The following is a 15,345-nucleotide window of genomic DNA, read 5'->3' as shown; positions in this document are numbered from 1 at the left end:
TGCCAATAGATCTGATGGTACTTGTATTGCATGTTGTTGCCATTTGATAATTTAGTATCAAAATCGAGCTTCTTATTTATGAGCGAAATTTACGTTAATGATTCGAAACCAATAAGAAGACGAAGTTATTGGCATTGGTTTCATTGTGATCTTTACAGCTTGGTTTGGGTTTCCGTCGAGAGTTTTCCTAACTAATAAGTTTGTTACTCGGATCAAGTATTGTCTTAATCGAGAGCTTGGAAAATCTCTCCTAGCTACTTGTAAAATGCAATAGATGCCTTCACTTGTTGTCGCCACCCTTAGATCACACGGATGGAAGACCAGGGAGCCAAATCCGAATATATTAAGGAAAATTATCAAAAAAAGCCTAAACTTATTGCACTTTTGCAATTCACTTCTAAATTTTTTAATGAATTGAATTATAGACATTTTCACATTTTGTCAATTGAATCTACTCGATTAATTTTGGTCGAAAATCGCTGACGTGGATGCTGGTGTCCTACATGGTATGGATGGCGCCGGCCGGCAATGATGTGGACCATTTTTTTTTTAATTTTTGAATATTTTTTTTTCTTTTCTTCTCTTTTGCTTCTTTTCTTTTTTTACTGTGATTGGCGAGGGCCGCGACGTCCTTGCTGGCCGTGGGTGAGGTGCAAGGAGCAGGAAGATCAAGATCCTAGAGCTGTGAGTGGAAACCCTAGGGTCATTGGAGAAGTGAGGCAGGCAGAGCGAGTGGAGGTGCGACCAGAGCCGGCGATCACGATCCCGAGAGGGATGGCGGCTGCCGCTATTGCTGGGGTGAGAATTGGGGACGAGGAGGAGTCGTCGCACTTCATCGGAGAGGACGAGGCTCGACTTCCGAATGAGCTTGAATGCTAGAGCTTGGCGCTCTCGCCCTGATCTAGGTGAGGCTGGCCTCACCCAGATCTGGCAAGGCGACCTCGCTCACGATGGCCTTGTGCAAATCTAGGCGAGGTCGATCTCAGGCGCCGAGCTCAGGCATTCGAGCTCGCTCGAAAGTCAAGCCTTGTCCTCTCCGATGAAGCATGACGACGACCCCTCCCCCCTCTTTCTCGATTCTTGCCCTGTCAATGATGACGGCAGCTGCCATTCTTCTCGGGATTGCAATTGCTCGCTCTGGTCGCACCTCCACTCCCACTGCCCCCTTCACTTCTCCGATGACCCTAGGGTTTTCCCTTGCAGCTCCAGGATCTCGAACTTCCTACTCCTCATACCTCACCTGCGATCAGTGAGGGCTTCGTAGCCCTCCCTAGCAGCTGGCGAGGGCTTTGTTGCCCTTGCTGGCTACAATAAAAAAAGAGAAGAAAAGAAAAGAAAAGAAAAGAAAAGAAAAAAGGAAACATAACAAAATTAAAAAAATATAAAATAAATTAAAATAAATTTGTCCACGTCAGCATCGGCCATTGCTAGGCGTTCCCCGATTGTGCAATCTAAGATGCCCAGCGTTTACGTTTGTAATTTCTGACTAAAATTTGCTGAATGGATTCAATTGGCAAAACATGAAAAAATTTATGACTTAATTGACACAATTAAAATGTTGATGATTGAATTGGCAAAAATGCAATAAATTTTGGACTTTTTTGGTAATTGTCCCAAATCTAGTAACATACTCATATGGAGTACTCGATTTCACTGTAAAACTTATTAAGCCGATAAGACGAGACACTTATGAGTACATTAACTACTTTTTTTTTTTTGATAATCCGGACTCCCGCACTGGCCGCACTAAAAGGGTCCGACCGGCCAGGCACCAACCAGAGGAGAGCAAATCTGGCCCCACAAACTAGCCTTCATGTAAGTCAAGAGTATGATAAGGCTACGCGGCATAGGGACTCGAACTTGGGACCTGGGATCCCAAGTCCTACACCCTTACCAACGCAGCCAACCTCTTGGAGGCTTAACTACTTCTTTTAAGCACTAATTAAATCTAAAAACTCCATTATACTTCACATCTCACACATGTCACTTGTGCACTCCGACGAGCATTCTTATAATCATATGGATAGGATTGCTCATCAATTGTCAACTATAAACATGTGAGTGATATCAACTGCATATTTGGTTTCTACCTTGAATTTTTGTTGTTTCTTAATCAGGTGGATAAATCCAGTGTTAACATCTAAAATGTAGGATGATATGAAACGTGACTCTTATCTTATTTCGGCCATTTATATATTTATTTTAGGTTTGATTGAGTCACAAACTTGAGCAGCACATATCCCACCGTCAAGGGAATAATACTAAAAGCATTGCTGACCTATACAACAGTGAACCAAATATAGAAAAACAACAACGAGGTATAAACGCAGTTGGCCTTTGCGCTTTGATCCCTAAGAGATGAGATCGAACATAAGCCTCCCACTTGTTTATGCATAGGGTCGTGGTCGGTATTTCATTAACATTATTGCTTGTGTCATAGTTTTACTTGCAGAGAGGTGAGCCCAACTGCTGTGGAGAGAGAGAGAGAGAGAGAGAGAGAGAGAGAGAGAGAGAGAGAGAGAGAGAGAGAGAGAGAGAGAGAGAGAGAGAGAGAGGGTGTATGTTGACTATCTTGAACTAAGTATGATCATTAACATGAATCGATTTTGTAACATAGAGCGTAAAATTACTTTGGTTCAATCCCATTCAAAATGCATTGAAGTACACGATTAGAGTTAATTAGAATGGCAATTGCTTTAAAATGACAAAATAATCATGTTATGCTAAAGAAAAGGCAATATGTGATAACTTTAGTTTTCTTATAATAGGAAATAGAAATGTTTGATAAGTGTAAAGATAATTTATAAAAGGATTACTGAACACATCATTCGATCATCTAAACAATTATACATATTGTTTTTGTTTGATATATTCTTCGATTATTTAAGTTTCGTGGAATAGACGAGTCTCCTGAGATCTCAAAGCATTAAAGTTACGCAGCCACAACACAATATAATGGTAATAGTGGGCTCAGGTGGGGCTGCCCATATGACTTCTGACAAAAACAAAAGGAATAAGTATATCGAAAGTTCTAAAATCTATTACGAAAGTGCAATTGAGTCTTAAAACTTTCATAAAATATAATCAAATCCTAAAACTTGTTAAGTCGACGCAATCAATCTCTTCTATCCAACTTGCCAAACAGAAGATGCTAATTAATTTTATGACTTGATTGTACCAACTTAATAAGTTTTAGGATTTGATTGCACTAACTTAATAAATTTTAGGACTTAATTGCACTTTTTGAAAGTTTTATGACTCAATTGCATTTTTATGACAAGTTTTATGACTTGATTGTCTTTTTTGAAAATTTTGTGACTCAATTGCACTTTCATGATCAATTTTAGAACTTCTGGTGCACTTATCTCTAAAAAATATAGGATTGAATTACACTAGATAACTTTTTATGAGATTTAGGGCACTCGTTTCAAGCAAATTTAAGTCCATTATCATTTTTCCTGAAAAGTTAAAGTTGATTAAGAAACGAGTCAACATTATATATATTCCGTTCCTTAACGCTCTTCGTCGCGTGTGAGTTGAGCTTACACATGAGATATGAGATTTAACCAAATTGAAGAGGTATCAAACAAGTAGAAAAAGAAAAGAATGTCGGGGATAACGGACATAATAAAAAATAATAGAAATTGGCTAGAAATAAAACTAATCTATGATGTTATTAGACAAATCGTTCTTTTAAAAGTTTAAATTTTTAAGGAACAGATCGGTGGTCTAAATACAGTATTTTTCTTCGGACTCATTATCTACTGAGTCTGTATCTTGAATGTCAGTTTCAAATCCACTGAACTCCAATCACTAGAACGAGACTAACAACGGATCAGTTTCCAAAGTATACGTGGATATTACTACTTGCTTCACTGTCCGTGGCTTAGAATTCAATGGCTCTAAAGTAACCCAGCAGTCATGGACTTTATGCTGAAGATATAACACATGGAAGTTCAAGATGACAACAAAATGATATTCTTCTGAGGCTTATCGGTAAAGTCGATTTGCGTCATGTTTGGCCCCAGCGCGCATACTTAAGCTTCATAATGTTCTCTATTTGGATAAGCATAAGCCCTCTACTAATTAGACACAAAAAAATCAGATCTGAAAGCAGACAAATGCATATAAAACTCGAGGCAAAGAGAACAAAAGTGTTGCAGCAATGTTTGTATATCAGTTAGTTGTTCTGTGTCACCAGTGTCATCAACAGCCCCTGCATAGTGATAGGTCCAACTTCATTTTCCGCTGAACTATTAGACTCCGCAGATCCAGAAGGTCAACAAATGGGTAACCATTATAATACTCTTATGATTAGATAAACAAATCGTTGAGCTCCATAATAAATGCATACATACCATAAACGTGAAGCCTTGAGCACGTTTTATTACTTAGGTACTGTCTTCTCCCAGTATTTAAACCCGAAAAAGTGCCTCCCCCTCCTATCGTTTCGACACTTGAAAGAGTGCTAAGAGTTCTCACGGAAAACCAAAGTTCAGTGGATGAGATGGCCAAGGATCATTCTGTAGTGCCAATTGCTACAGCTGATGCTTCTTGTTCTCCGTATATGACTCAAAAGAGAGAAGCTTTCACGGTGTGGATGAAGTCGCTCCTCATGCAAGGAAATGGATGCACTGTTTTCAACCAGAAAGGCGAGATCGTTTACCGTATCGATAATTATGAAAAGAAGGGTAGCAGAAAAGTTTTTCTCATGGATTTATGCGGGAAAGTTCTCTTCACTATAATTCAAAGGGTATAGGCTATGTTTTTTTTTGTTTTTCACTTATAAGTCAAGTAGATGACTTCAATTACTATATGAACTACAGGATGAGGCTAATGACAAACATTAATGCAGAAAGTTCGAGTTTTTGGGGGCTGGGAGGGCTACCAATGCAGTGAATCGGTTTCAAATGACGGAAAACTTTGGTTTCGGGTCAAAAAAGGTTGTCCCATGTTTAAAAGGAGATCGTCCTGCCAAGTTTCCGTGCACTGCGATGAGGCCCAGGCAAGAATTTTTAACATAAAGAGTACGGCTGGTAAATCAGAGTTCAGCATAGTCAACAGAACAGGAGGTCTGATTGCAGAGGTCAGACAAATGAACACTCTCAGTCTAGAATGGCTTCTTCCATCTCTCTTAAACTAACATTGTGCCTTTATTTGTGATTTTCCAGGGAACGAGGAAGCAGTCATCTTCTGGAGTATGCCTAGGAGATGATGTTTTGAGTTTGGTTGTGGAGCCTGAAGTTGATCATTCCCTTATCATGGCTCTTGTCGTTGTGTATGGATCAATACATCGGAGAATGTGATCTAATTTTGACATAGCGAGAGTGGCGAGTCCCCCGTGCTATGCGGTCTCTCTCTCTCTGTTTTGTTTTTGTCCAGTGAGCAGTCTTTCTCCCTTAGAAAGCACAAGCAAGGCAGAAAGGTTTTGTAGAATATTGTACATTTTGTAACAGCACAAGAAGTGGAAAATATGAAAATGAATCACACTTGTGAACTCTAAAGCATATACACTCTCTCTTATACTTTTAACTCTAGCAACCTGGTAATAAGATCATCTAATTTCATACAACATTGCTGATGCTCCTGAAGACGGTATTTTCTTCATTCAGACATGATGTGCTGTCTTTCAAAATGCATATAGTAAAAAGAGAGGCATTCCCTATTCCATTGGCCTGTCTCTGATTTGAACGACAACAAAATTCAATAGAGTGATTAACATGACTGTTTTAATTAGGGTGATGACTGCAGACTGAAAAACAACAGATACACTGTAAAGCAGAAACAAATAAAAAAGCCTCACATAATTTATGAGTAGATGGGGCATGAAAAGATTCCTACTTCAGTGTTTTTGCAGCAATCCACTAGATTAGAATTTAGATATTTCCTATATTGGTTATGCTATTAGCTTCAACATCAACATTTTATTGTAAAAGATGACAGTCTCAATTTTGTGGTTGAAAAAACCTCTGATACTAATACACATACAAGACTCCAATCAAGATGAACTCCGATTAGTAATTATGAATTTTTCTCGCTTCCGGGCAAAGCTTAGTTGTGTTCTAAGATAAGGGCTTGTACAGGTTATGAGATCAGAACAACAGGAGTGAAGCAGAAATGATACGTGATAGAGTGAAAACAAATAAACATAGATTGATCATTACTTCCCAAGACAAATACAAACAATACACCTAAATAGTAAGTTTGCATGGATAGAGACACGCCAGACAAATTATGTATAAACAAAAGAGTTTACCCCGTAAGAAAAATTAACAAATGAAAAACCTATCTAATGATGTATAATGCCAATCAGAGAAGCCAGCACTCAGAATAGGTATCATAGGTATACTCTTATTGACCCTGATGGCTCATGTCTGGATTCTCAATGTTCATCCCCATGCTTAAACTGTACAATGTGCCTATCCATCTTTCTGTGAAATGAGAAAAATAAATAAATCAATTCTTCTTGGAGTTTTTGAGGTTGCGCAGAGTCATGACGAGCTGTTGCCTTTCGCCTTCCACCTCCGCGAACATGAGACTCATCTCGGAATATTTCTCCTGCAGTTCCTTTAGTTCACTTTCCATTAATTGATTCCTCTCCTTCATCAATTCCAGTTCTTTTGACAGATGACTATTATCGTCCTCTGTAGCATTCGCTGCATTTTTCTTTACTTCTCTGTCCAACAGGGCTTCATCATTTCTGGAGGCATAGAAAAGTAAAGAATGTAACAGATTTATTATGCCATTTCTCTACAAAAGTAATAATTTTCCTCTTTTTCGCATTTCTTCAACTACTGAATAACAAAAAAAGAGTTGGCAGGGGTATGGAGTTTGCTGCATGAATTCAGACCTGTTAGTCAAGTTTCCATTTTCTGTGGATGAGCATGATTCTTTTGGCGAAACACTTTCTGGAGTGATTCCTCCGGTAGCTTCAGCAACCTGGATTTATAATCAAAACACTATAAGATTAGAGTACAGCATGATCTGATCTCATGGAGCTAAACAAATCTATAGAGCAGTTCTGTAGTCAGATCCAATCATATTATGGCTCAAGAAATTCTAAGCAGGACGAAAAAGCAGCTATATTATTATAGTGTCGCAAGCACTGGTATCTTTTTCTCCTTTTGAATTTGGTGGTATACTTTAATTAGCAAACTTATCTTCGTACGACATGAGTTGTTGGAAACCTAGTAAAATGTCTCCGTCATTTCTTAGACAAGCAAAAAAATCAAATTCCTAGCCAAAATTTATGAGCAACAAATAGTTGAGTCATATATATAATGGCTACCTTGTTAAATGGGTAAAAGTGGTTGAGTTCGTCCAATCTACTTTCCAACTCTTCAATTTTGCTTTTGAAACTCTTTTCCTTCTCCAGAAAAGAATTCGCCGAGTCTTCCAAAGCAGCTTCTTTCAACTTTATTTGACCCTGTCAGAAGCTACTGTAAGTAAAATATACACTGCATCGCCTCATTCTGAGTAATTATTGTCATCAGAAGGAAACAATCATTCAATCAAACTCTTGATATTGTAATAGGTGGTCAAAATGTTTGAAGCTCTAGATAATGACAGTGACAACAGCGAAAAAATATCAACCAAGTGCAAAGGGCACAGGATTTACCTCTAGCAACTTCAGTTTTTCCCTGAGATTTGAGACCTCTTTATTGCTGCTAGCAAGTGGAACCACTTTATTGTTTCTTGTTGCATTCTTTGTTCCCTCAGAAATAGCTGCACGGCCATTGCTTTCCTTGACTCTTTTCTCAATGCCCATCAAGGCGTTGTCCTTATTTTTCAGGTCTCCCTTCAGCTGGTTTATTTGCTTTCTCAGATTCTCCTTCTCTGACTTGTCCTCAACAAGCGAATTTTTCAAATCATTACACTGAACTCTCAGTGTTTTGAGCTCTGTTTCTAATTTGCAGATCGTAATATCCTTCTCATCCCTCAAAAGCCTCGAGTGTTTCAATTCCACAAGTGAATCCTCCAACTCTTTCTTCACCAAAGCTAATGCACTCACCAGTTCATTTCTTTCCACATTTCCTCTCTGAACCGCCAGCTCTGCCTCTGTGATTGATTTCTTCAGCTGTCTCAGCTCTTCCTTCAAATTGTCTTCCTGTCCTGCTTGTTTAGAGAGGAGATTATTATCTGCATGGAGCCTTGTGATCTCAGCTTTGAGTGTTATTATCTCGTGGAGTAGATTCTCTGTAACTTCCTTCTCCTGCTTCTTACAATCTTCGAGCTGCTCGGACTTTTCATCAATCTCCAAAGCCATGTTGTCTATCTGATTTTTTTTCTCTCTTATTTGATCAGAAAGTTCAGCGAGTTTTATTTCGTATGAGTTCTTGACTAACTGTAACTCCGCATTGGCTTTCAGGAGCATCTCATCAAGTTGAATTTTCTGCATCTTCAGCTCACCAGCTTCTGTGAGGGCTCCCATGGCCACTTTCTCATTTGCGGTAAAAGTTGAAGCCATTTGCTCAGATAGCCTTCTGAATTCCTCCTGAAGCCTCTCAGCGGTATTAACATTCTTCCTCTTCATCGTTTGCAAGGCTCTCTCTGCTTGGATGGCTCTTTGCTCTTGTTCCACCTTGGCACGAGTTATGACTTCCAGATCGGCTTCAAACTCTCTTGCCCGTCTCTCCAGCTCTTCTTCCAAGCTCTTCATGTGAGCGCGAAGTTCATCAATGGTGGTTACAGATTCAGTCAAGTCTTCAGACTGCTTTTTGAGTTCGTTTTCCAAGCTCTGAATCTTGTTCTCTAATTCTTGCGTATTTCGAAAAGGCAAGCCCTCGCACTGCATCTTTAGTTGTTCCTGCAATTGGCTTTGCTCCAACTTACAGGAAATTTCGTGATTTTTCTGCTTCATTATCTCATAATCGAGTGCGATCTGCTCCATCTGCATTTCTAGTTCATCTCTATCTCTTCTGTAGATCTCTACTTCACTATTGAGGTCCAGGATCTTCTGCTCCAGCAGATACGTTTCTTTGGCATCTCTGTGCTCTTTAACAATCTCTTCTAATGCCTTTTGTTCTTCATCTTCATCTGTATCACATCTCGAGACACCTTCGCTTGGAAATTCCTTATTTTCATATAATCCCGATTTGCTGAAACGATAACCCATTTCAATTTTCTTCTGCTCCAGCATTTCGTCCAAATCTTTTACAGCAAGAATCAATTCCTCATTTGATTCCTGGGTTTTCTGCAATTGCAACCGGAGATTTGCATTAAGGTTTTTCTCGTGATCCAGTTCTTCTCTAGCTTCTTCTAGGAGAGCTCGCAGATCCCCGTCCTCACACTCCAATATCTTCTTCACCGATGACCTGTGTAAGGACTTAAAATTCTCACATTCCCATTTTAGTGCATCTCTCTCCTCCTTCAAGCAAACTACTTCTCGAGAGAGATCTTGGCTCCTTTTACTCTCCTTCACAATTTGCTTCCTGAGAGTCTGCAACTCCAACTCCGACATGTCCACCTGCCTAGCCATCACTGCTAGCTCGGTTCTGAGTCTTTCTATCTCAGAGTCTGAAGCCATCTCCAACTTTCCCTCCAGATTGGCTTCTGACATATCAGCAACCACTTCGTGACCCAAACTGGCGGACCAACCCCATTTCTGTCCGTGAGGCAGTAACATATTGCTCATGGAGGATTGGAAGCCATTAGATTCGTGTGGAACGATAGCATTGCTAACGCTATGTTCCCGAGGCGTGTTCAGTCCTGAGCTGCTCTCGGAGCTAGAAATAGTTAAGTCAGATCCACTAGAGGCTCTGAAGCTACCATTCAATTCGGCATTTTGAGTGATGATGGTCTTATTGACTAGCACATCCTACGATTAAGAAAAAGTTGAAGTTAACATCATTCATTTGCTTTGCTCCATGGAAAGACTCAAACTTAATGTTGTTCTTTCTCTATACTTTATGAAAAATAGAAATTGAATATGAAAATTGGTTTACATAGGTAGGATGAGAAAGGAGCATACTTCTGCAGAACTACTATTGGTGTTCTCATTGCTCCCGTCTTTGTCACTGTTGCTTAAGTGGGATCTCAAGCTCCTGTCTTGCAATTTAACTTTTGTATCTTCACTTTCTTCCACCTCTCTGCATATGCACTCCCAAACGTCATGAATATTACAATCAAAGTCAAGCTCTGCTAACATAGGCAGTCACAATGAAAATCAGCTATCATGCTGGTATTCACCTGTTGTCAACATTTTCCTGCAGCCTCTGAATTGAAACCTATTAACAATCAGAAGATGTTTTCTCAGTAAGCGAAGTTCTGTCAACAAACAAAAAGAAGAGAGAGAGACAGAGAGAGAGAGGCTAACATGTAATATAGCATCAATGCTTGAATTCTTTAAAGGGAGGGAAACAGAGGAAGCCTTGGTCGCCTCTGCGTAATCTGCAAAATCTACCGAAGCTTCACCGACGAAACCAGATTTTGCGGCTCCCTGCAACAACCCTCCACATATAATTGATTCTAACATACCATTTGCCTAAAGAAGCCTCGACATCAAGAGATACATATCAACTGAAATTCGCAACAATTTCATTACCGTGGACACGATAAAATGGTAAATCCTTTCGTTTATTTTCCCAGTTTTGGGATCTCTAGCGAATTTAACCATCTCGTAAACTGGATTGGCCCATTGGCATCTCCCCTCTCTTATTGTGGCCTTCTCCATTTTCACTGTTGGCTTCCCCACATCACCGGGAACCACAGACACCATTAATGCATCCACATTCAATTGTGTCACCTAAAAATTAAATTCGAAATTCAAACCATCAGTCCTCCAACACATTGATCTCAAATAGCATCCAACAACACCTTCTTCTCAAATTGCGATTTGTCTGCCGACAGATTCAAGAAAATACAAGAAAAAAATGGATGAAATCACAAAGACTTCTAATTGTTGACTTGGTGTGGTTTCAGTAGGCCAGACAGCTCCTGCCTTCTCAAAATCCCAAGAATAAACTCCCTCAAGAATCAAAAAGTGTATAACTTCTGCTGTCATCGCACTTTCTGGGGAATTGCAAATTCCCAACCGACCCAACTCAGCTCACACTATAATAATCAAGAAAACGGACCAATGATCACAATGCTGAAGAAGAAAGCCAAGCTGGGCTCAAACTCGTTTTACACAAAGCCTCACACATTCTCAATATCCAACAGGACATATAGAAAAAACCGAACTCTCTTCTAGGTACCTGGGTCGCATGAAACTGCAACTTGAACACGGCCTTGATCTTGTTCTTCTCGCTCCTCCATCTCGCCGGCTTGAACATCTTCCTAATCCCCCTCCCGGCGCCGCCCCCGCACTCACCGGAGCTCCGGCGAGAGCCACCGGAGACTCACCATTTTCCTTCTTGCCGCCACCGTCTTCTGGATGCTTGAGAATTGACCGTTATCCTGAGTGTTGTCAGCTTATTGGGCAGACGGAGATACAGAGCAACAGTGCCCCTGAATTCTCTTACACAGAGAGAATGAGAGAGAGAGAGAGAGAGAGAGAGAGAGAGAGAGAGAGAGAGAGGGTGAAATGTGAAGTGAAATGAATCCAAGAAGCAGATCTGATGTGCTCTGCTCCGGTGTCTTTGAGAGTGAGAGCTCGTGCTCTGCTGCAATGTGGCTCGGCTTCCCTTGCTAACAGCTCTCTCCTTTCAGAAAGATGACACTTTCCTTATTTCGCTTTTATTCTTTTGATTATTCGGTTTATTGACTTTTTTTTGTCAGATCAGGAAAAAAAAAAAACAGAACATCTAACGTGGGTAATTAAAGAAAAAGGGAAATCAATAAGAGAAAAAAAAAATAAGGAAAATGGCTGGAGCAGAAGCTTCTCTGGGATTTTAATGCAAATAGAATAATAAAAAACTACTATGGTTGGAGAGAAGTGATGAATTATTTAAGCGGATGCCTAATCTTGGTCAGCACGGACAGTATCTTCTTCACATTTCACATGACGACTTTGCCCCTGTGGCACACCTGCGAATTACCTAAATTGACATGCACGTTTTTTTGTCAAAATTTCTCGTCTTGTCCTTATGGTCATCGGCACTGTCGGTTCACTCTATTTAAATAGACAAGAAATTGCGCTTGAAATTCGGTCTACATGTCATTTATCATAAAGATTTCCCCCACTTCCAAGATTTCTCACTAATTTATGTTCATCCAACGACTATGGATTTTCATTTTTATTATATGTTTTGGGTATTTTGGTAGCTTGGCTAGAGTGCGGTAGAGGGTTTCAATCATATTGAAAAAAAAGAAATGGTTTTATTTATTTATTTATTTAAGAGGTGTTTAATATAGCAACATGATGAATTTATGTATATAAATATAATGTTTCTTCATAGATGACAGAGGGGAATATGAGAGGCCAAGGACCAAGGTTAGGTAAGCTGCTTGATTCGGGTAGTTAAGATACCAATTTTGTGATTTTTTATATTGCTTCCAAAGGAATTAGCTATCAACCAAAATGAAATGGAAGGAAATTATCTTCATTATTTGGCTGGAAAAAAAAAGTTATATATTTTTTTAGAGGGAAAGCCCCCCTTGTACAAGAGAATAACGTAGTATTTAATTTGCCAATTTAGTCATTCTGAATTTTTGGAACATAATGTGATGGTAAATTAGGTGAAAATAATTGCCTCAATTTGGGACCATTCCATGTGTTATGTTTATCTACATGTAGAGCCAATAATAATAGATGATTGCATTTATTGGATTCCCTTTTAGTTGGTTTTTGGTAGTGATGTCTTTATGGAAAGGGGTCTTTCGTAATCATGTCCCACAGCTCCTTTATGTACATATTTCATCATATACTTTCTTTTAATTGGGTATAGCAAACGACATAATTTCTTCTTCTTTTTGTTCTTTTTTTTTCCTGGGGTTTTTTTCTTCTTGTCACTCTTGCTGTTTAATTGCAGGTAAATAAAATAATCCTTGCCTATCAACCAGTGTACGAATACGCAATTATAAGATGAATTGTGTTTATAAACTTCAATTGCCCTCGTGGTAGATAAGGAAAATATTCAACCCCCTTGACAGCAAAAAATGCATGAGATGAGATGGACAATTCATAACATTATACGCAAACTAAATAATCTTCACTGAAGTTTTCCGGTATATTGATGATTTCGATATGATATGAAGACTGCAAAAGGGATTGTCATTTCATGCTGTTAAATGAGGATCTAATGCCGATCTTACATAAATTTATGGCCGTCTTGTTCTCTCGATATTAGGGTTTCTCGATTTTTAGTTTTGCCTGCCGACAGACATCTTTTAGAATGGCAAAGAAGAAAATACAAGCGCACAAGAAAACTCAACGATTAGTTTGACCAGAAAAACTTAGGCTTAATGATTGATGACTTTTCATTAGAATATCATCTCATGAGAAGGACATTCTAACAAATGGAATTCCACTCCAGCCTATGATTTTAGACCAATTACGTAGGACTATCACTAATTCACGATCTCCGTGCACTTTTCATCTTGTATTTATTTATTTATTTTTATTTTAGACTATACTTTCTATTTTATTTTGGCTTGGCCATGGGGGGCTGTATCCCAGGGGCTTTCAAGTCCACACAATTTTCAGATCGTGGCAATAGAAATGCGTCCTTGAAATTCAAAGCCTGGCAATTTCGTTTTGGACCCACCGACGGCATATACCAATTGAACATATTCTCTTTATTACTTACTGTGCAGAGAAGTATCTACATGCATTTCTCAGTATAATGGCCAAGACATCACATTCAATGGCGGACTAGACAAGGAAGCGCCATTGGTACATTTGTGCGTCTGCGAGAGACTGATATGACTACAAGAACTAGGAGGCGCTAATGATCTAATTGATAATGAAATTGTCTCGACATATCAATTTGCAAGGGAATCCAAGGATAATAACGCTAGGGTCTTATTAAAGGGTACCTTCGGAATACTTGTTAAGCATAGTTACTAAGGACTGATTCAACTTTTAAAGTACCGATTATGCATATCAGAGCGTAATCAATGTGTCGGTTGCAATATTTCCTTATTTAGTTATTTATTCCATAACATTATTTTGACGTGATTCGAATCTCTATTAACAATTCATGATCTCTTAAGCGATATATTAATGACTTGGCCAAAAAAACAACACTAAATCACGCTAAATTACGCAGTAGAGCAAAATATTTGCCATGTTTTGAGGATCAGGAAATTATTTGACGATTCAAATTAGAACGCGTTTGGCTGACATTCTCAAATATGCACCTTAATAGTGACCGTTTGGCTTAGAATCGATTTCTAAGTTTAATCACATTAAAAAAAAACATGACCAAAGATAAGAAAAGGGAAAACCTTTGAAATGAACGACCGTTGGGTGAAATTGTGATCTTTTGTGTAAACTTATTGTAAACGAATGTTCCCTTTGCAATTTCCAATGGGGTCGGACAAAAGCAATGGAACAAAAGCAACCATTCTGCAAATAATTTAATTTCACCACCACCTATCTTTTCTTTTTATCATTATATGGTTTTTAGGTAATACACACCCAACAAGAAAATCATTAAATATTTGTTGGTGCAACAAACTCCTGCGTCTTCACGTACTGGGCCTCTACATTTTTGTCTTTCTGCAACAAATCTGCAGAGTTTTTCATCAGCAAGCATATGCTCTTGGATATAAAATACAAGCGCGCATGCCGAACGCCGGTATCTACTCTTTGCTTCACCTGCCGTTTGGTATGAAGCCGTATGGTATGGAAGAAGAATAAGATACATATGAGGAAAGAATTGTGGTCCTGCTCAATGGTGGATGCAGAAATTTCAATCAAAGAGACGAGATTGGAAAAAACAAACGCCATGCCGTAAATAAGAACCCTATGTCGAGATAGAGAGATTTCGCATGAAATTTTGTAGGTTATATTGGATCTTTATTAGAAAAGAAATCACATCGAGCAACAAGCGTGACAAAAGACACTCGGTGAGTCGGTGGCCACTGCTTGCTAGCCCCTCGATCCGTTGTCAATGATGTTTAACTTGGAGGGTATTTAGTATTTAAGTGCGTGATTAGTACTTTTATTTTTCTTAAAGTCAATTTGGATCGTATTTATGAGATAGTGCTCGACTGGTGAAGAAAACAAGATAGCTCCCTATAATTCATGTCAAAGAAATGATTTGTGCGGATTTATCATACATAGGATCATAGAACTTCGATTTGCTACCCATACGTGCAGAGGGAATATATTTGAAATCAACCTGCACAGGGAATGGGGGCTTAACCACTTACAAAAGCCATTCTTTAAAGGGATTTTTGCTTCTTTCGATTCTATGATGGAATTTAAGAATTGTAAAGTTCAAAATCCGATATGGGTGC

At 38.9% G+C, this 15,345-nt stretch overlaps 2 protein-coding genes across 3 annotated transcripts in view; both read right to left on the bottom strand.

Moving 5' to 3' along the window:
• LOC115675454 (uncharacterized) overlaps positions 1-15,345 on the bottom strand; it is a 66,915-nt gene that overhangs the window by 24,994 nt on the left and 26,576 nt on the right. The gene's annotated exons all lie outside the window — the stretch shown is intronic.
• LOC115675508 (uncharacterized) lies at positions 6,134-11,670 on the bottom strand. Of its 2 annotated transcripts, XM_056318308.1 has the most exons (10): positions 11,196-11,670; positions 10,544-10,744; positions 10,316-10,438; positions 10,189-10,226; positions 9,971-10,088; positions 7,619-9,817; positions 7,289-7,426; positions 7,124-7,187; positions 6,851-6,941; positions 6,134-6,700 (listed from the first exon to the last, which is right to left on the bottom strand). In XM_056318308.1, the coding sequence occupies exons 1-10, from the start codon at positions 11,271-11,273 to the stop codon at positions 6,457-6,459; spliced, it is 3,294 nt and encodes a 1,097-aa protein (XP_056174283.1). In that variant the 5' UTR covers positions 11,274-11,670; the 3' UTR covers positions 6,134-6,456. The 2 variants fall into 2 exon arrangements, with proteins under 2 accessions (XP_056174283.1, XP_030454071.1); XM_030598211.2 differs by lacking the exon at positions 7,124-7,187 and having other exon boundaries at positions 6,851-6,939; positions 11,196-11,669.

Source organism: Syzygium oleosum, unplaced genomic scaffold (genome assembly GCF_021117445.2).
Source record: "Syzygium oleosum isolate NSW1041296 unplaced genomic scaffold, Sole_v2.1 Sole_v2.15, whole genome shotgun sequence".
Lineage (NCBI taxonomy): Eukaryota > Viridiplantae > Streptophyta > Magnoliopsida > Myrtales > Myrtaceae > Syzygium > Syzygium oleosum.
Note: the sequence above shows the minus strand (reverse complement) of the source record. Positions and strands in the feature narration are given on the sequence as shown.

Bases quoted from the DNA above. Each gene is read 5' to 3' on its own strand.
- LOC115675508 (XM_056318308.1), bottom strand. From the start codon at position 11,273: ATGTTCAAGCCGGCGAGATGGAGGAGCGAGAAGAACAAGATCAAGGCC. The intron at 10,439-10,543 runs GTAATGAAATTG...GGGTTGTTGCAG, and splicing joins ACCATTTTATCGTGTCCACG to GGAGCCGCAAAATCTGGTTT. The intron at 10,089-10,188 runs GTGAATACCAGC...GTGCATATGCAG, and splicing joins CAGGAAAATGTTGACAACAG to AGAGGTGGAAGAAAGTGAAG.